The sequence below is a fragment of the Hyperolius riggenbachi genome, chromosome 9 (genome assembly GCF_040937935.1).
Source record: "Hyperolius riggenbachi isolate aHypRig1 chromosome 9, aHypRig1.pri, whole genome shotgun sequence".
In the NCBI taxonomy this organism is placed as follows: Eukaryota; Metazoa; Chordata; class Amphibia; order Anura; family Hyperoliidae; genus Hyperolius; species Hyperolius riggenbachi.
The window spans coordinates 183,020,269-183,042,392 of NC_090654.1; the positions used below are offsets into that span (position 1 = coordinate 183,020,269).

The window sequence follows — 22,124 nt, forward strand, 5'->3', positions numbered from 1 at the left end:
GATTGCAAAGATTTACTGTTTGTTTATGTAGCTTTTTCCTTCTGATAGGTTTGTGACATCTGTATTGGCGAGAGCTACCTGTAGGTTTGGTGAATAAATGCCGGAGTCCTTAGTCATCTTTCAGCATCTTTTGTTCAGCTTTTGAGCAAAACTTTTTGAATCTGCTCTGGTTTGGTTTGCAGTTTTTTGAAATATTTCCCCCAAGTGGGTGATGGAATGATGTCTGTTTTTTGGCAATCTTTTTAAAATCATCTATATGTATCTTTTTTTGAAGGGCTCATAGAGCTTTTTAGTCTAGACTGTTTGAAATAATCCAGGTTTCTTCAGCACTGTAGCAATTTTCTAATTTGCTCCTGACCTGGTGCACATAATTTTCATTTTAGGTATCTTAGGTGGTGATCAATACCAGGTTCCCTTCCCGAAACTGGACTCCAAACTGTTGTATGACATTCATGATATCCCCTTTACTGTATCTCTCAATCTTGTTGAAATTAAAATCCAATATTTTCTTTGTTGAAAAGGTAAAAAATGTATACACCACCTTACATATGTTTGCCTGTAATTAAACTTTTTTTTTCTTTTTCTTTTTTAAAGTTATTTTTGCATATTAAAAAAGTAAGCTACGTGCTCATATCCCACTGATATTTTCTCAGCTGAACTTTAGACACCTGAAAACTGTCCTATAGTACCGGTAAGCTTTGCAATCTAATGTCCATAGTACCTTTTAAAGACACGTGTAGATGAAGTTTAAGAAGCAACTAATATGTGTTTGGGTTGTGGGAGGAAACCAGATTCCCCTGACGAAGCTCATATAAATATAGGAAAAAATCAGAATGTGTCTTGGTTGCGATTGGCACTTGACACTCTAGCGCTGTAATGCAAGTGAGGCCAAGCATTCAAGTTTAAAGTTTGGGGAAAGGTCAGGGTAGTGTCAGGGTTTGAGGCGAAATTGTTAAATATCTGAACCAAAAAACAATGTACTTAGAGCAAATTAACATCACCATCTCCCACTGTGTGTAAGAAGGCTGTGGTTCATCGGTCTCATATATTTTACACCGTTTTCTCAGATTCCGTTGCACAGATTTGCTACAGGCTCTCTTTAGTTGTTCTTCTGTCTGCATTCCGTCAGCACAGTATAGCGTAGGCCCGAGCAGTTTATTCATTAGATAAATAATAGCGTGTATTATGCTCATATATTATGAATCCGTGGCAGCATTCTATAATGACCCTGGATGTCAATACATTTTAATAATGCATCGTTTTGGAGTTGATTTGATCAGTTGTATTTCTTGCGTTGAATTTCAAATCTGATTAGGTGGTGACCTCGCAGAAGTGTGAAGTACTCAGGCACCGATGTTCCGCTGGAATCCTGTGTAGTCTCTCTCAGAGATGCACTTTCCTGATAGACGAGAATCTCTAGAGGAAGGGAAGATAATATTCCGGCATAAACATTGGATTTCCCTCGGTGTAGTGAAGAGAGCCCAATAGTGAGAAGCGCAGCAGTATCTTTGTTCTGCCTCCCTGTGTAGAAACCCCCCTGGAATATTGCTATGCAATGTCTGCGGCTTCAGAAAACAAATAATTTGTGTAAAAATGACTTTGTGTTTTGTAGAATACAGATTGAGCAGAATGTTTCAGTGAATGAGAGCACTTTTCCACCGCCCGCGCCTCTATCCTAAAATCGGATTGAGCATACTTTTCCTGTGCTTCACCGATTGCAAAGCAGTACGCTTATCACAGTATTCATGATGCCCTATTCCTTCCTACCTATCCTTTTTTTTTTTTTTTTACCTAAACACAAACGTATACTGCTTCTTTCCGGTTAGGTCAATTAAACGGGATCTTCAGCCTAAACAAACATGCTGTCATTAAGTTACATTAGTTATGTTAATTAAAATAGATAGGTAATATAATCTCTTACTCACCCTGTTTTAAAAGAACAGGGAAATGTTTGTGATTTCATGAAGGAAGCCATCTTTTTCAAGGGGGCAGCCATCTTTTTGGTTGAAAGGAGGTGACAGGGAGCATGAGCCGGATTTATCAAGAGTGTCTGAGACAAAATATTAGTAGGATTTTAGAAATCCATGCAGAACAGTCTCGGGCATCTTAAAGGACTTACAAAGCGAAATTACTAAAAAAAAAGTTAATCACCTGCCTCGTCTTTTAAGGCACGGAGGACGCCGCCCGCTCCCTCCGTGCCGATCCGCCGGGTCCCCCCCCCCCCGCTCATTAGCCCCCCGGGCCGGCTGCCGACCCCACGGCCCGGCTCGGGCTCTCCTGCCTCTCGCAACATGGCCGCTTCCTCTGGCCGCGGCTGCGCAGTCCGCCTGGCCGCTAGTGCGGCTGCGCAGCTCTAGGGCCAACCCCCTGATCTACGCTATGAAAAAAACCTTTTTTTTTTTTTTTTTACAGTTAAGGTTCCTTTTAAGCTGTGTTAGGCAGCCTGCTCAGATAGTCAGGCTTCCCTCACAGTCATTCTGCAGCCATACTAGTTTGTAAGCAAGCAAGTAGGCAGGCTCCATCTGTCAGAGCAATCACGCTACCCTCTTCATGCCCATGTGACCAAAGTGGGAGTGGTTCAGGCCAGCTGAGTGTGATCTCCCAGCTCTTCAGTCCATGAGAATATATGAACTGGAAGAGCAGGTAGCTTTCTTTTTTTAATTTGCTAAAAAATGAAAAAAAAAATCCAAAACATTGTTCTGCAAATTTGCAGGACCATTTATGGTTCTAATAATGTGGATGAAATTAGAGGCAGATGGCTGATTGGTTGCTCTATGCAGCACAATATATTTCTTCATGCTGCTACAACACCACGTTAGAGGATTCTGCATGTTTCTGATGACTGATCCTTCTGAAAATAGTAACCAAAAAAAATCCCATGTTGATTGTATGGGGGCGATGGAGTTACAGAGGGACAGGGACACTTTGTGACATACGGTGACTGGCCTGACACATGTTTGCAGAGGCGGATCATTTGTGAAAGTGATGGTTTTAATGCATGAGCCGGAATCTCATTTCCAACTGTCAGCAGCCAGCGGAGCGTATGAAAAGGGTTTGCTGCAGGGCCAGAAGAAGGTCCCGTAGTTGCGTTCATTTCTGCGTTCCTGTGGTTGGGATCTGATTGAGATGTGTGCTTCTCTAAACATTCGTCACTTTGTCACTTGCAATTGACGTACTTGGGTAATAAAATCGGAGAAAGTCCCTCTATAACTTACAGTAAGGGCAGATAAATCTTAAAGGGACATCACAGCATATGTCGGCAAGGAAATATATTGAGCTTGTGCTGTAATGTTATCCAGAAAATAATTTTCGACACAACTTTGTCATTTATAACGGCTGTATAATTGTCATGATCGTATTTTATATAAAGACCTATAGCTTTTCCCTCTTCGGGATAATCTGTGTAAGTCATACAGTTGCACGCAGCATCGATGCTGAACAGCTTTAGAGATTAGAGTATGTTGCTTGTTGTTGTTCTAATTATAGTTGGTTTGTTTACTTTTATCTTTCTGGCTCTTACTGCGAAAAAGTCAGCATCAGCTCCCACCCTACTGTGGTGTGAAGGACAGGGACGGGTTTCTGGAAAGGCCACAAAGGCCCAGGTCTTGAGTAGCTGCAGCCCAAGGAGGCACCTGGACAGGAAATTGCTACATATGAAAAAGGAGGCTGAAAATAGGGAGCAACCCATGAAAAGGGAAACTGATGCTAAAGGTGGCTGTTCATGAAAGCGAGGTGCTGCAGCACATGGATGATGTACATGGACAAGGGTCTGCACATGGAATGGGAGAGGTGCTGCTGCGCATGCAAAGGGAACTACAACATACTTGTCCTAGGGGCACAAACAGTATACATTTGTCCTTGGTAAAGGAAGTTAGGCTTATAAAGCAAATAAGCAAATGCATTACTACCTACTATATAAGCATTGTCATAAGCCCCGCCTCCATGTACACTATTTGACCCTGCCTGCCGAAACTGGAAACTATGCTCACATTACAGACGGTGATGTCAGGTTGCAGCAACTAGCGGGAGTTTATGTCTGGGGTTTATAACAAATATTTGCCTCAAGATAGAGGCTACTATTAACTTTCTCTTTCTCGACCATAAGTGAAGTTATAATAATGAAGTACATTTTTTTTTTCTCAAAAAATTAGACCTTATTTTTACTCTTTCCTACAATGCTCATGTATAAGTGTGCAGCATTACATTAAAGGGAACCTAAACTGAGAAGGATATGGATTTTTCCTTATAAAATAATACCAGTTACCTGATTCTCCTTCTGATCCTGTGTTTCTAATGCTTTCAGCCACAGCCCCTCAACAAGCATGCAGATCAGGTGCTCTGACTGAAGTCAGACTGGATTAGCTGCATGCTTGTTTCAGGTCTGTGATTCAGCCACTATTGCAGCCAAAGAGATTAGCAGGACTGCCAGGCAACTGGTATTGTTTAAAAGGAAACATCCATATCTCTCTCAGTTAAGGTTCCCTTTAAAGTACACCTGAACATAGGTACCGGTATATGGCGGCTGCTATATTTATTTCCTTTTAAGCCATACCAGTTGCCTGGTAGTCTTCCTGATCTCCTTTTCAGCCGCGCGGACGTGAGCTTCACGTCCGCAGCGGCGAGTGCTAGAGCCGCAGGGACGCGCTAGTCACGTCCCTGCAGTTTGGGTGGTCTGCAGGCGATCGTGCGGGCAGATGTCCGCGATCGCGCTGCTGCTGCTAGCAGAGGGGATTGGCTGCAGGGGACAAAAGTCCCCTGTGCCAATCCGAGCATGTCCGCCGAGAATTAACACTGTTTTTGTTGAAAAACAGTGTTTATTCTGTAAATGGAGCCGCCGCACTATCTCCCGCCGCGATTTCCGCCGGTTTCCGCCGCCCGATCATTAAATTTATGGATGGAAACAATGTTTCCATTCATAACTTCCCCGCCGCCGCTGTGATCGGAGGCTTCCGATGGAAGCCTACGTCACTTCCCTGGTTACAATGTAGTGATACATTGTATCCCCATTAGCGTACTTTGTACGCTAATGGGATTTTTGCTCAGTAGGGACATCTTGTGGCCAAATAGTATAACACACCTACCGAGTTTGGGGAATAAAAATAAATGGTTATTTATGTCAAGAGGACATTAAATTAATAAATATTGGGCTAAAAATTTGTGATGCATGTAAAACTGAAAAAGTGCACCTTTATTTCCAAATAAAATATTGTCACCATACATTACACTAGGGGTATAATTTGAACGTTTAACTAACGAAGGCAAATGGCCAAATAAAATGTGTGGATTTTAGTTATGGTAGCATTCATTATTTTAAAACTGTAATAGCTCAAAACTGAAAAATAATGCATTTTTTTAATTTTTTTTTCTTATTATTCCCATTATAGTACAGTTAGATTAAAATAATTCTTAGCATAATTTACCACCCAAGGAAAGCCTAATTGCTGGTGGAAAAAACAAGGTAGAGATCATTTTGTTGTGATAAGTAGTGATAAAGTTATTGGGGAATGAAAGGGAGAAGCGCTGACAGGTGAAAATTCCTCTCGTCCATAAGGTGAAAAATACCCGCGGGCTGAAATGGTTAATTGCAACAGTGAGATGGCATATTCACAGTGGGATATTGCATTGTAATGTGACATTAACCTCCTTGGCGGTTAATTTTTTTTAAAAAAATGGGCAAAAATCCTTTTTTTTGTATTTTTTTTTTTTTGTTTCATGTAAAGCTACCAGAGTGGTAGCTACATGAAACACCACTAGAGGGCGCATGTGGCCCTCTAGTGCGATCGTCGCCGGCATCAATAGCAAACAGGGGAGCGCGTATATAACGCGTTCCCCTGTTTGGCTTCTCCTGTCGCCATGGCGACGATCGGCATGACGTCATGGACGTCAGCCGACGTCCTGACGTCATGCGCACTCGATCCAGCCCATAGCGCTGCCCGGAACTCATTGGTCCGGGCAGCGCAGGGCTCTGGCGGGGGGGGGGGGGCCTCTTTCGCCGCTGCGTGGGGGCGATCGCCGCAGAGCGGCGGCGATCGAGCTGTGCGCGCGGCTAGCAAAGTGCTGGCTGCGAGCACAGCACTTTGAATGGGGCGAATCGCCTCAGCAGGCCCTAAGAAATCCTCCGGCGCGGCATAGCCCGAGCTCAGCTCGGGCTTACCGCCAGGGAGGTTAAAGTCACAATGCAGCATTACGAAGCAACCCAAAAAAAAAAAGGTACCATCGCATACAGTAGGCAGTTAGGGCCCGTTTCCACTATAGCGTTGCGGAATCGCCGGCAAATCACCGCAGGCAAATCGCATGCGGGTGCAATTTCGCATGCGTTTTTTGCCGCGATTTCGCATGCAATTTCGCATAGGTAAGGCTGTATGCGAATTTAACCATGTCACTGCCTGTGTAAATTAACATTAATACCTATGCGAAATCGCGGCAAAAAACGCATGGGGAAAACGCATGCGATTTCCCTATTAAATACATTGCGTGCGATTCGCCTGCATTCCACACGCAGGCGAATTCTGAGGGCCCTACCCTGCAGATTTTTTCTGCACAGAAAAACGTGCGGGGAAACGCACAAGTGGAAACAGTCCCATCCACTTGTACTGACTGTGTGAATCCGCATGCGGGCAACGCATGCGGATTCGCGATAGTGGAAACGGGCCCTAAAGCATACAGTCAATTAAAAGTATGCTTTCCTGTACCTGGTAACGTGCGTTTAGAGAACGCACTGCAGCAGTGTGTTACCATAATGCTAAACATCGCACTGCGAATGTCCCATAGGCTTATCATGGCAGTGCGGTAAGTTGAGTTATATGAGTTTATAACGCAGCTCCACAACGTCCCACTGTGAATATGCCCTGAATCATTCACCTGAAACAAGCATGCAGCTAATCCAGTCAGACTTCAGTCAGAAACATCTGATCTGCACACTTTTTCAGGGGCTATGGCTAAAAGTATCCGAGGCAGAGAATCAGCAGGACAGCCAGGCAATGTCCAATTTTTGAGAGGAAATAAATGTCAGCCTCCATATCCCTTAAGGATGAGAAAATTCCTGCAACCTGTTGACTGCCCAGTGTTCATCCTCTTTGAGCTGTCACCCACTGTCTCCGCTGACCTTTTTTCTTCCATTAGCAGAGAAAACTGCAGAGATTAAATGAATCGATTGTGAAGTATAACTTGCACAGGATTGTGTGAGTGATTTTAATTGAAATAGCTTTTGATGCATTTGCACAAATTAGCTGGACGGTTCTCTAATTAATGGGAGATGTGTGTTTTGTGTTTCAGTCTGCAGCACCCCTCCTGTCAACATGAAAGTGCAACCAGTAAATAAGACAGCTTTACTGGTGACCTGGAACCAGCCTGACATTATCTACCACCCACCCATCATGAATTACATGGTGTCTTACAGCTGGGCCAAGAATGACGAGGAGAAGGAGAAGACCTACACAAAGGACAGTGATAAAGAACTGGTAAGGCTTGTCTGTCACAGTTTTAAAGTCGAGGGAGATTATTATAGAGTGCTATTATTTTTAAACACGGAGTTGATAGCATGGCAGATAATGTAAACCATTGGCAAGAAATCAGCCCCCCCCCCCCCTCCAGCAAAAAAAAAAAAAAAAAAACCACTATAGAACACATCTCCTCTAGCATTACTACAGTACACAGCACTTGGGAGGGGGTGGAGAGGCTGGGGGCAAGGCAACTATAAACAAGACCTTCTGAGTAGGGAGAGTCTATAAATACAAACTCTAAATGAATCCTTATCAGCGGCTGTGCAGATGCAGTCATTAAAACAATTGTGAAGAGAGCAGAAACAGCAAAGGTCCTCCTCCCCTTGGGAAGAAACGATATTAAATCGTCCAGCCGATGCTTAGCGTCTAGCAGGTACACCACACCTGCAATTCCATAGACAAGTAGCGAAAGAAAGACACAGCACTCTTGAGCTTTTTTGCAGCGACAAGCTGTATTGAAGCAGACGATAGCACTTCATCTTTTCTCCACCTGAGGAAGGGCTCCACCCGAAACATGTAGTGCAATCATCTGCTTTAATACAGCTTGTTGCTGCATACAGCTCCTGAGTGCTGTGTCTTTCTTTCGCTACTTGAAGAAAGCAGAAAGCTTTTTCTGTCTGGACCAATACCACTGGCTCTCAGGGCAGGGAAAATATTTTGTCCCTGGACTGACAGTAATTTACTGTGCCTTTTTCCAGCACTGCGCTCCAGGCCACCGCCTGGGATGTCTGTGGGTTTAAATTGGGCTGTGCATTTGGACTATTGCACTCCATCCTGATAAGATCCTGAAGAAAGCAGAAATCAGAATAAAATTGTTACCGCTACCTGTCTTTTTTGTTTTTCTTTTCTTTTACTGTATGGGCACTATCTGCACAAGTATGTAGTTTGATCCTGGTGGGTAACACAAAGTATGAAGTGACCCTCTCAGACATTAAAGATGCAAATGGTGTTTACAAACACACAATGGTTGTTGCCCACAGGAATCGGAACTTGATGACATGGGCACAGTTCCGGGGGCTGAGTGCTGTACAGATGCCTCCCTGTGCTATAGAGTGACGCATGCTCTTTCAATAGGGCGGTAAAGGGGAACAATGGCACAACATGCAATGAAGTGGCTGGTGGAAGGATGGGTAAGGAGGGGAACCATCTTCTTTGGGGTCACTGTTGTTCAAGGATCTGGAAACCCCTGCACACATGCTCGTTTCTCACCCGAGTTGGCCTCAAATGGTTGCTTGACCAGATTTAGTATGTTTTGTATATACAGTCTTCAAGGTAACTGACGGATAATGAGGCTCTATTGATCTCTAAAGATGAGCATACATCTGTACCAGTGCAGTCATGCTTTACCTGTGTGCTGTTTGTCCGTATCCTCATTGTAGTTCCACATTTATGCCCCCACGTGGTTGATGATGTCATAGCAAATGGGGCTCGTCTGGGACATAACACGTGATAATGCCGGTAACCACGTGGGGGCGCAAATGCACAAGTACAATGAGGACATGGATGGACAGGTGGAGTACAACTGCGTGGGCACCGGGAGGCACCAGGAGGGACATAAAACATTAGGGAGACAGCGGCCAGGGGCGGGTCACAAGCCAGATTCCTGAAATATATCATGCTGAAATCCATTCAATCAGAGAGAGATCTGTCTCCTGGTCATTTGAGCACCAAAATTGCTCTCTTATCTTTACTGCACAGCAGTAAGATAAGTCCACTTTAAAAAGATGCATGAACACATCTTGATTGGCTAATCTTACTACTTCCATGTAGTATGAGGGCCAACAGACTGAGTACAGATGGTGTAGGTAAGGTCTCGTACTACATGGCTAAATTGGCCAATCAAGATCGCATGTGTTTACACACCTTAACAATCAATCCAATGGGTGCATCTCCAAATGAATATTTAATAATTTCCTGATTAAACATCTAAAAAGACTTCAAACTTTTTTTTTTTTTATTAATAAGCCTTATAAATAAAATGCAATGCTGTATGTTACTTTTAAATGGATCTGCACCAATAATTAACATTTAGAACTAAAAGTTCATTAAAAAATAATTATATTTGGGTCACATGAGTTTTGGCTGCTGATTCCTGAAAATAATGCTCTATAGAGCCGACTTTAGTTAGTATGGCTAAGTTTGTGACACAGAAACCTGGCACATTATGCTGAAACCAGCAAGCTGAAGCATAGATCTGTCACAAAGGAAGTACAAGAAATTAGAGTACACTGCAGGGTTCTTTTTCAATAACTTTTTCTAAAATGCTGGCAGTCTCTCGCAATCCAGACAACAACACGTGTGAAAGAGTAATACACGTTCTACAAAAAGCTGAAAATTGATGTCTGGAATTCAGCTGGAAGTAGTCTGTGGAGGACTTTGTAAACATTTCAGTAGATTATATACCCTGCTGTATCCTGCACTAAGGCCCAGGGCCCACTAGGAATGCTTTTTTCCATGATTGCTGATGACCTGCGATTGCCAAAAAGCATTACAGCAGTGGAACCTTCTTATGGTGATTCCACTACACTAATCGTCAGCACTTCTAATCCGCTATCATTAGTTTTGCCATTTTGGGTCACAAATCGCAAACAGTAGTGTTTGCAATTCTTAGTTGGCCCCAGGCCCATTCCTTCAAGTTAATGTCTTGTCTTCTCTAGAGATTGTACACCATTTCATTTAGTGAGATAGACAGATAAACGGTATGCAATCCTACAAATTTTTGTTTTTTGGATTCTGTTTTATATTCAGATAAGTCCTAATGATTCAGTAACGTGAGCACAAGAATTAATTAACCAGATATATTCATGATAAATTATACATTGTCTTTAACCATATAACAACCATAAACTACACGCTGACATTGGATTGTTAACCAAGAATTACAGCTAAAAATTGCAATTTGTTAGTCATTATTAGTAAATCATATTATAATTATTTTAAGTAAAAATGGCCCCTTTTCTTGTTTGATCCTATATTTCTACTTCTTGTATCTAGTTTGCATAGAAGGAAATAGTACATAAGTGCCTTACAGATTACTTTGAATAATTCATTTCACTAACTAGTTCTCAAAGGAGCTCCTAATGTAATGTCCTTACCCTACTCATAGTCTGATATCCCTTCTATAATTTAGGACTAGTCTGAAGGGAAGCCAATTAAATGCCAGTATAGGTTTGTAATGTTGGAGGAAAATAGACTGCCCTGAGAAAACTCATGTAAGGGAGAACATGCAGACTTTAATATTGCCTGACATTGAAAGTGGGAATCTTACTCTGTAAGGTGATAGTTGTAGCCACTGTGCCACTATGCTCCCTGTAATTTGATTGGTTGTACAGATCAATTCAACACATTGCAACTTTGGATCTTGATCAGATTTCTGCAGAAGACCATCCAATTTCGCGGACAGTCAACTGTCTGATCCAATTGTTGTGATGGATAGGAAATGATAGTTTGGGCCCACCAACAGAGGGGAACACGATATGCAATTTGATTAAACTAAAAGAACTGTTCCCGAAAATCAGATCTATGGAAAAACATTCAAAATGACAATTAGTAATTGTCATCTGGCACCATTACTGCGATCTGATCAATCATACAGTTGATCATTTGGGAGATTAGACCATTAATGGACATCTTTACATTGTTGTCCTGCTAGATGAAGTACAAAACTATACTTTGAACCTGCTGCTTCTGCTTCTGATCAATTATTGTTCATATTTTTTTGGATCAGAAAGGTGGCCAATTGCTATTGCATTTTCTCCTGCCTCCTGCTTGTGGGGGGTGTTTAGTGTCGGAAGGGGCGGGAAAGTCCGGGAAGAGATAAAGTTTAAAGGTTGAGGCATGCTTGTAAGGTGTAAAGGTAGCCCCTTTAGATGGCATGCATGGCAGCTTGGCGCAGGGTGAGCCAAATGACGACTCATCCTGGTGCTGCACAAATTCAGGTTCGCACTAAAAGCTATTCCCCATCTGATTCATAGCAACTCGGAGGGAGAAGTAAATTGGGGTCTGGCAATTGCCGGATCCCCGAATTACCCATGCACGGGGCGCAGACTATAGCATTACTGCTATAGCCGCGCCAAGCTTTGGCGTGTGGTAGGAGCCAGAAAGCCCAGCTTCGCTCTAGAACAGGGCTGGGCAATCTTTACGTGGCCCGGGCTGCATGCTGCGCACCACGGGCCGCATTCTTTACATTTCAAACTCCCCTCCCTTCCTGCAGAGTTGCGAGCAGGCAGCGGGGATTCGAAACTGACCTTCAATCATCGCTTCCCATGCTGCATCTCCTTGGCAACAGGACGTCACATGATGTGACGTCAGGATGTGCCAGCATATTGCACACTGGCTGCCAGCATGTAATATGCTGGCACATCACAACGCCACGTCATGTGATGTCCTGTTGCCATGGAGACACAACGCAAGAAGCTATGATTGAAGGTTAGTTTCAAATTCCCTGCTGCCCACTCACAACACTGCAGGGAAGGAGGGGAATCCGGGCGCCTGCTGGCGAGCCATTGTAACAGTGCACGTGGGCTGGATTCGGTGTGTGGGCTGTAGTTTGCCCAGCGCTGCTCTAGATGCATGGAAACCCATATAAGTATAACTGCAAATACAGTACATATCGACACCATTGGGGGCAGCATTCCCAGTTTAGTCTCTCTTTGTCACACGACAGGTTGACTTTGATTTCAAGTAAAATGTACAATAGTAACTCTAAGTAAAAGCTCACAAAAATCTAGCATTCCTGTAAAAAATAAAAGTACTTTAAGAAAAAAACATGAGATAGCAGCATGGCTTTTAAATGCAAATATAGTTTCACCCGTCCATACTATTTTAAGATTCCTCCAGTTCAGCATTCTTGCCGACGCACCAGCTTTGCCCTTGCAAAGAATCAAAGTGAGACTCCCAGGTTTTTCAGAGCGATTCATTTAATGTTAATCTGGAGAGTCCAGTAACTTAATGAAATCTGTAATTGTGTATGTACATGAAAAATGCCAGGCTGCACAATACCGTTCCTAATGACTTCTCACTTTTTTGTTATATTTTATTTCCGAGCGTGCCATCCTCCGGGCTTCTCCATAAGTTATAGAATAACTCTCCCAGATAAAGGCTCCTTCCTTTCATTTCCATTTATATTCTCTCTGCCCCCACTAGACATTGTTATCTGGGTCACGTAGGGAAGTGCTCTGGTTCACAAAACTCAGGAAGAATCGTCTGAAAGGCACAGAAGGTTATGATGTTCCAGAACCCCTTCCATTGTCAGAACTACAGTGGCTGGGGACGTCACAGGGGAACAATGACTACAATACTTACTAATTGGTAAAAGCATCCCAAGCAGAGATTCATCTTCTTGATTAAAAATCCTACTGAAAGTCCATTAATATATCCAAAGAAAAGACAAACAGTCAAAGATATAGATATCCAATTTTATACATTAATATACCTAGTGGCCAAATGTTACTTATTTGTGTTTAAGAGATTTCTGCAGATTCCTCTAAAATCCTCTGTTAAAAATAAATATTTACCATGGCTTGAAAGAGGTAATCGGGGCTGCATTCTGGCACTAATGTTAATTGGCAGCAACCAAACGCCTACATTTCTGCATCAGGAAATCAGAGGGTTTAATAGGTTAGCCGTCAGAAAGGGGGTTTGCCCCATGGGTGAAGTTTAGGAGTCAGGAAGGGGGTTTGCCCCGGGGGTGGTTAAAGTTAGACGTCAGGGAGGAGGTTTGCGCTGTGGGGGTGGTTAAGGTATGGAGCCTCGTACACTTAAAGTGAAATCCGAGATGAACTTTTACTCATTGCATAATTGTGTTTCTTTCCTATAGTTTATATGGCATTCCTCAAGCCAAATACTTTTTTGTTTTTGTTTTAATACTCTAATTCCCTATAAACTAAATAAGCCCCACCCACAGTTTTCAGAGAGCCTTGGCAGTAGCAAGGGCTCATGGGAGCTCAGTCTGGGCAGGAGGAGGGGGAGATATTACTAGCCAGAGATTTCAGAGGCAGAGGGGAGGAGGGGGGGATAAGGTTTTTTTCAGTCTGAGTGCTGATGGTGCAGATAAGCTTGCCTCTGTGTAATGTTTACAAACAACATGGCTGCAGTCATTGTATCACAATAATCATATTCTATTAAAGCAGTATGCAGACAGATTTGCTGTGTAAACTATCTAAACTGTACATAACATATATAGACAAGTTACTTGTTATAGTTAGTTTTTCATCTCGGATCTGCTTTAAAGGACACCTGAAATGAGAGGGATATGAAGGCTGACATATTTATTTCTTTTTAAACTATGCCAGTTGCCTGGCTGTCCTTTTGATCCTTTGCATCTAATAGTTTTAGCCATAGACCCTGAACAAGCATGCAGCAGATCAGGTGTTTCTGACATTATTGTCAGATCTGCGAAAACTAGCTGCATGCTTGTTTCTGGTTTGATTCAGACACTGTTGCAGCCTAATAGATCAGCAGGGCTGCCAGGCAACTGGTATTGTTAAACCGGAAATAAATATGGCAGCCTACATATTGTTCTCACTTCAGCTGTCCTTTAATGCATTGGTATGCCATGCGTATTTTTTTTCTCCATTGCAGTGCATTGTGAGAAAGCTTTCAGTTAAAATGCATATAGTGGAAACTAAGCCATAGGGGAATATGGGCATTACTTTGAAAATCAGTTGTCCTTTCAGTGATAACTGATAGAAACTGATTAAAGAGAAACTGTGACCAAGGATTGAACTTCATCCCAATCAGTAGCTGATACCCTCTTTTCCAATGAGAAATCTTTACCTTCCCTCAAACGGATCATCAGGGGGCTCTGGATTGCTGATAATGTGTTGAAACCCCTCCCACAGTGTGATGTCAGGACCATGTTGCTGACATCACATTGTGGGAGCATTGTGGGAAATAACCGCTGTTTCCAACTGCCAAAAAAAGCAAGCAGCAGCTACTTCCACTGACCTCATCTGCCAGCAGTAAAAATGTCACCATATGATAAATGTCAGAATGTAAATCAGGGTGGGGAAAGATTTTACAATGGACATACACTGACTAAATCATTCATACATAAATATTGTTTAAATGAAGCACTTTTGATCATTAGGTTATTTTTACTGGAGTTCCTCTTTAAGTGTAAAAGGACCCTTAGGTGTTAGGGAGGGGTTTTGTGCCAAAAAGGGACAGTTAAGGTTAGAAGTCGGGGGGGGGGGGGGAGTCGTTTACACATTGGAGGGGGGGAGGTTCTGTGTGGGAGTAGGGTTACGTTTAAAGAGAGACTGAAGCGAGGATAAATTCTATTTTTTAACTTGTATTTCTGTCAATGACTATAACACCTGCTAAACTGCCGCTATCCCGCGGCAAAACGAGGGGTTCATACCCCCAAATCCCCTCTAACTCCGGGGAGCGCTTCCTGAATAAGGCAGAGCTTATGACTGTAGCTCTGCCTCTTAGCGCGTCAATCTTGGCTGATTGCCGCCTCTCCCCACCCCTCTCAATCTTCCTTCACAGAGAGGGGAGGGGAGAGGCGGAGATCCGCCGGCAGATTGACGCGCTAAGAGGCAGAGCTGCAGCTCATAGCTCTGCCTCCATGAGCAGGGGGATTTGGGGGGTGTAAACCCCTCGTTTTGCCGCGGGATAGCAGCTTTTTAGCAGGGGTTATAGTCATTGACAGGAATACAAGTTAAAAAATAGAATTTATCCTCACTTCAGAGTCTCTTTAACTGTTGTAAAATATTGGTAACATTTACTAATGAAAATTAACATTCCAAAATAGTTAAGTATCAGTAAATGTTACCGCTATTTTACTATAATTTTCTGGCACCTTTATTTCATGTACGCCTGGAAGTCTTAGCTGCAAAAAGAAATGGCTGGTGTAATGGTTCCTGGCCAGGTACTTTTAAGAGATTTATTTAATTTATTTCAATATCGGCTGATTAAGGAGGCAAAGAGGTAAATGTCAAATTCAAGGCAGAAATGTTTTTCTAATTCCTGTGAAGGCGGCAGGGAATGTTTTTAAGTGAACTTATGTGGTCAGAAATGTAAGCAGACTACATTATTATTATTTAGTATTTATGTAGCGCTGACATTTTCCACAGTGCATTAGTGTATATAGTCTTGTCACATTGACTTGTTTTACAAAAAGAAGTCTGAGGCTGTATTGCTTGTTTTTGCTTTGTTGTTTTACAATTTACTGCCCCAAAATTCACAGACACTTACATACTACATATTTTTTTCATATCAGCCAGTCAATAATATATCTTCTGAGATGTTCCTTGCAATTTCACAATTTAAAGAGGCTAGCACATATGGGAGTCAGAATCCGCACCATTAATTTATTATTACAGTGTAGTATTGTGCTGACAGCTGTCACTTCATCTCCCTTACTATGTGTGCAGACAGTCTTGTGTAGCTTTATTTCTTCCATTGTCCTCTCCAGTTCTCAGCTCCTGCGTAGGTGTAAGGACCCCATTAAGCTATCTGTCATACTGCCTGAGCTTACAGGTCCGTACACACGCCGGACTGCAGGCAACAACGGGTCTGTTGTCACCTCCCGCTGTGCGGGTTTTCAGCAGACAGTCCGGCGTGTGTACAGTCTGTCGGCGGACTGATACGGCTGTTTCTAAGCGATCCGCCACTAACCACTGGTAATATTGTTGTGTGCAGATAGCACACAGCAATATCACCATTACTACTGCCAGCAGTGTGTTGCGTGTTAAGCAATTAGGGAGATCTGGTTCATGAATGACTCCTATGTTACTACAGTAACACGCTACCATAGCAAAACTCCCATTACCAATATACTGGGGGTTGCACCAGTTGCGCAACGCATGGTACACTGCTGGCTGTAGTAACGGCAATATTGCCATACGCTGCCTGCATACAGCAATATCACTGGTGATTAGTCCATCAACCCCAGTATTGCAACTCAATCCGTTACCCTACCGTATACCAGAACTCTAACATAGTGGGCTTAATTCACTTAGCATTACTGCATTCGGTAATGCAGAAAACAGCTGATTTAATTCACTAGGACCTTTACTGCATTGAAAAGTAAAATTACTAAATTGTGCTGTAATGTCCTCAATAAATGTCAACTCACAAAGATTCGGTAAACAAGTGAGATATTTGTTTTTTAAGACCAGCCTGGAGCTGACCACTAACTGTCAGAATTCAGTAAAATGGAGAAAGTAGACAGCCAGTAGGAAGAGCCACCCCATCCTACTACTCATTTAGTTTGCTCTGATGCACCACTGGGCGGGACATCAGAAAGTAAAAAAAAATTCAGAAAGTTTAAAAAAATATGAGAACAGGAGACATTCATAGAGGCTTTTTGTATCCCTTTTAGACGTGCAGATCTATAGACTGATTCAAAGAAGCCCTCTTCTTTGTATCAGTCATACATGCACATCCTAAACAGATGCCAGGGATGCCTTTTAGTCTTGAAGTTGTCACAAAACAGAAACAGGAATCCTTATGCAGACAACTATCACCATAGCAGAACACAGCTTGCTGCATGGACCTACTCCACAGCTAGTTAGACTTCTACATTTTACCAACAGGTCTTGGTGAATTGAAGCTATTGCCTAACCTCTAACCCTGCTCCTGGCCTGCCACTGGTTTCCTCCTCAGGTTCTCGATTTGGGGGTCGGCACTCAGTTACTTGTTTTTGTGTATGGCAGTGCCCATGCCAACTGGCTCCAGATTCCATACTAATTGAGACTGTATGTTAGCACACGTCTATTATTATCTGAAACTACACAGGCAGCACTGCCATAAGTAACTTAATTGATTTAGAAGACTGTAGGAATGATCTAGACAAAGTATTGTTGTTGTTGACATACTAACATGGCGTGAGAATAGGGATTCATGTTCTAGTAAATACTGCTTTGTTGCATGATTGCTTTAATAAAACCTAGAGGCAGTTTGGCAATGATGCATAAACACCCTTCTTCCATAACAAAGGACTTTTCAATGTTCTGCTTGAAGAGTAAATTGAATCAGCGAGGGGCGTAACTTATTATTTACGGGGACTACTTACGATAACGCCTTTAGCTTGGACATGTAGCACCGACACTTCATCGGTTTTATTGCTCCATAAAATAGGCATAAAAGCCAGAGAGACAAACAAGTGAAAAAAAATACATAGATTCCGTTGGATCTATCATTTATTGGCTGCATAAATATCCTCTGACGGTTCTCTGTGAAAGCGAGCATTATTGAGCTCTTAAAATTGCTTTTTTAATGTCACCCATGACCGTTTTCCATGAATACCGGGCAGTGTATTTAGGAACTTGGAAGGTTTTGGGCAGATGTTTTTATGGGGCATGATGTGAATGCATAAATATTAGACAACACGGTATGAGATGGAAATATTCCCAGCTATTGTCATAAAGCCATGCCAAGGATCACAAAGTCTCGGCATTATTAACCAGCATATTTCTCTTCTCCTCTTACCCTCTCTCTGTCTTGTTCTCTTCCACAGAAAGCCATCATTAACCATGTGTCTCCTGACATCCTCTACTTGTTCAGGGTACAGGCAGTGTGCCGCAATGACATGCGCAGTGACTTCAGCCAAACAATGCTATTTCAAGGTAAGAGTTACTTATTTTGTTACACAAAACACTTATACCTATAGAAAAAAGCAGTAAATTAATCAGGATGGCCACTTTTAACTAGTTAATAAAAAATTGACTTTTAAAACGTCCTGATTTTTTACTTGCCATTGGGAATATGCGTGTGTGGGGCGCGCACGTACATGTGCACACGCACGCTCCCGCTTAATGCCACCAATGGGTTGGTGTTAAATTGTTACGTTAAATATCCTGGTTACAAGCATCAAAAACAATACCTATAGCTATAAATTACTGTATATTGGTATGTAGCCCCACCCTCTCTGTGAGTCTTTGCATAGGCTGTTTGTAATGCAGAATACCCTCCCCCCCCCGCCCCCAAAGCATTCTGGGAGACAAGAGATCTTTTCTACCGTCTTTAGAACTCGGTAAAGGAACATTCCGCTGAAGTCAGCTGCCCGTACTAAAGCTGTTGCTGCGTGTGATACATTTCAGAAAGTAAATCAGGGAGAGGAAAGATTGTACAATAGGCAAACACAAACTACTTAATTTATAAATAAATGTTGTAAAAAATGATGCTTACCACAATTATTTTTCAATGATTACTTCTGAATCTGACCTTTTGTCTCAAGTATTCCAAAGATGCACACAGTATTCAGATGGTGGTCAAAGCAGTTATTCATGATCGATTTGGATTCTAGTCTGATGTCTACAGGCCACCCCCATTGTTTGCACCTACAAGACATACAGATGGAGAGTAATTGGCTGTAAAGGGATTTTCTGCCAGATTCTTTTGTCTCCGGGTGCTGTAGGCAGCCTTCTGCCTCTTTTCTCTCTCTCTCTGTATAGGATAGTATTTGCGACAAGCTAAGACAAGTGTGCATGAATGTCTCATAGGGCTGCCAGAAGACCTGGTTTTAGCTGGCTCCAATCTGGTTTCTAGTAATTGTGACCAGTAAGTCAGAGAGAAGAACTTTATAATTTCATTGTTTACTGAATGTAAAGTGTAAATGGGAAAAAAACTACCAGAGACTAGAAGTAGCACCATACTCTCATAAGGTAAACTGGACTTTTCTGTATTCAGTCTTTCGCCCTTTTTGAAAAGTATTCTTCTAGTAAAGAGGGGCCGTTAAATGTGTGTCTGGCTGGGGTTAATGCATATTTTGTATAGGATATTTCTAACTAGTGTGAGTAAAAATATTTTCTGTTGGACTGAAAGGATGTAAGCTGAAGGTAGACAGACTCCTTCAAGACTTTATTGCTTTTGGACATGGAACATAGCAAACAATTTGTGCTTAATAATGTTGGTGAACTTGACTGATAAGTATTGGTAGTGCTGGGAAGGTCATAAGGTCAGGACAATATAGTGTTTGGCATTTTAGCATTATGGTTAGGTTACGGTTAGAATGGGGTACTGGATACTTTACACTTTACTTACTTTATAGGGTATTGGATAACATACATTAATGTGCATTGCACTGCCATGCAAGTACATCCTTTCATTGGTAGATCTTACAGTGGCCAACATTACTACATGTGGTTGGACCTTGATTGATTACTGGAATCTTCTACAAATTATAACTTCTTCCTTTGGTTTCTGGATCCAGCATAACTCGCCTACAAGATCAAGATTGACTTATTGAGCTTTCAAGGAACTAGTTGCCTTATAGCTGTAAAAAAAAAAAAAAAAAATCAGGCATCACACTTTAGGTGGTATCTTAAAAGTTATCTAGTGTATACTGGTTTTTATGATATGTCCTTGACAGGACCCTTGTTTATGTGGACCTGAACTCATGCACAGGACAAAAAGAAAACAGAGATAAATGAACCCTGGATGTATTTAGAGATTTTAGCTAGTCTAATTCCCCCTCTTTTGTGTCCAATCACAAGTTGTTATTTGATCTCTCCCCTGTGTCACCTGACTGCCACGTCAGATAAGGCAGATAAGCTCATTTGAAAGCACAAGATGTTAATAATATGTCTGCTTCCATGAAAGCAGGAAGTAGAAACAGTGCAGATTTATTTTAGGATTTGTATCAGCAGTAACAAGGAAATGTTTTTCTTTAAAGGATATTATGCTGTTGCATATCTTTTAGAGCAGAGAGGAAGTTCTGAGTTCAGGTCTGCTTTAAATAGGAGCTGTCAGCTATAATATCTCAGGGGAAAAAACACATATATAAGTAGATAAATACTTGCTCTACTTACATAACAGATGTATTGCACTGTCCACGTTTGGACACGGCTGAAGCCAATCCTGATATAATTTCCTCCCTTACTCCTCTCGGCATCCCCTCTCCTACCCGCAGCATTACAGAGCGCAGCAGGGAGGAATAAAGGCAGCACACACAGAGTTACCTTCTCTTGGTTCCAGGCGATGGAGTTCCCATCTATACACTATATAGAAGGGAATTCCATCACCTGAAACCAAGAGGAGGTGAGTCTGTGTGCGCACTGCCTTTATTCCTCCACTCTGCGCGCTTCATAATGCTGCAGGGAAGAAAGGGGATGCCGTGTGGGGGATGAAATAAAGGAGGAAATGACATCAGGATTGGCTTCAGCCATGTCCAAATGTGGACAGTAGTGCGGCAGTAGTGGAGAGGGGGCGGATGGAGGCACATCTAGGGGGGCGAGTACAGGTGCTGCCCCCCCCCCCCCCCTCCCTGCGTCCTAGTTGCCTGCGACCACCAGCATAGTAGAGGAGAACAGGATCTTCAGGGCAGCCAATCAGAGAGGAACACAGGTGTGGTAGGGGAAAATGGGAGAGATAGAGGCTTCAGCCAATTAGGCTCAGTTAGCTGTGTCAGATGGGAATACTAAAGAGGCGGAAAGTAAAGAAGAAGAAAAAAATGGTGTACACTGCCTTCCTTTGTCTGGCAGCCATCTAAATAGAGCCAGGGGACATGGGGAATGATAATCTGTTGCAAAAGAAAAGTATGATTGATTTTGAATTGCCTGGTTAGCATCCTTTTTACTCATTTACCACATACAAATAGGGAATTGATTTTGGATTTTATGTCTGACAGTTACTCTTTAAGACATATTAATCACCTGTCAATGTTAACTAAGCTTTATAAATATATTTTACATATTAATGCCACACTCATGATTATCACACTTGGTCCCTTGACAGACATTTGTATCTGGCATAATCAAACCGCATATAATATTTTGTATTTTGATGAATTTATTTGCTCCTGGTGAAGTCTTATTTTGAGTAGGAAGACCAATAATGTGTAATTTTATTCATTTATTTTAACAGGTTCCTCTTCAAACCCCATTCATAGTGCAGTCTTAACTTATGAGTGGGTTGGGTTCTGCTAACATTTTCATGGTTCATGTTAAGATTTTGTCACGGATAGAGTTATGGTTAGATAAAAAGTTAATGTAAGAGCTGTTGAGTGACATGGGGTTAGTTTAAGGTTTGTACTAGACAAGGGAAAGGTTGATGTAAGGGAAAGGCCAAAGAGCAAGGTAATAAGGATAAATGATAGTTTACGTTAAGGTTTGGATAGTCAGAGTATTTTAGTAATGGGGCAGTTTTTTAAAAAGAATTACCAGGGTTCAAGAGATACAACCTGACATGTTTTGCTAAGATGACTCCATGCTGCAGTTCTATGTACTGAGCAAATGCTTCTCTTATAGTTCACATGACTTTGCCAAATCCGGTGTGAGAAGGTTAAATAGTGATTCAAGTGTGTTTACGATTGCACCTTTGTAAATGGGATAAGTGTGAAACTGTGTTACAAATAGTCTCTGAGGTGTTTTGTCACCAGCTGTGGTTCCACCTGCGTCTTCTGATTCTCTTCTACAGTCAGGACACTTGTGGTTTTGCTTTGATAAGCTCAAAGTGCCATGTATAGTACTGAATGCCCGAATGACCTATCTCTAGGCCAGAAGAAAATCAGTTTCTTAAAGAGGCTGGTATGGTATTGGACCATCTTGCCAATGCACCAGTTTTCTGAAGTGTCTAGATACAGCATCTCAATAGGTAAACCTAAATTGCAGTTGGAGTGACAGATAACTGATCTCAGTTATTTAATAGTTACCACCGTGCACCTGATTAACT

General features: G+C 42.1%; 1 protein-coding gene and 1 long non-coding RNA gene across 7 annotated transcripts in view; one reads left to right on the plus strand and one right to left on the minus strand.

The window, feature by feature from the left end:
- The window catches only part of PTPRG (protein tyrosine phosphatase receptor type G), an 831,563-nt gene that overhangs the window by 552,702 nt on the left and 256,737 nt on the right, over positions 1-22,124 (plus strand). For all 6 annotated transcript variants that reach the window (XM_068253766.1, XM_068253765.1, XM_068253761.1 and 3 more), the window contains 2 exons: positions 7,276-7,460; positions 17,971-18,079. In XM_068253766.1, the coding sequence (XP_068109867.1) occupies positions 7,276-7,460; positions 17,971-18,079 (294 nt within the window). The remainder of the gene's footprint in view (positions 1-7,275; positions 7,461-17,970; positions 18,080-22,124) is intronic.
- LOC137532825 (uncharacterized) overlaps positions 19,332-22,124 on the minus strand; it is a 36,692-nt gene continuing 33,899 nt past the window's right edge. The window contains exon 3 of the long non-coding RNA XR_011024012.1: positions 19,332-19,728. This is a non-coding gene — a long non-coding RNA (uncharacterized lncRNA). The remainder of the gene's footprint in view (positions 19,729-22,124) is intronic.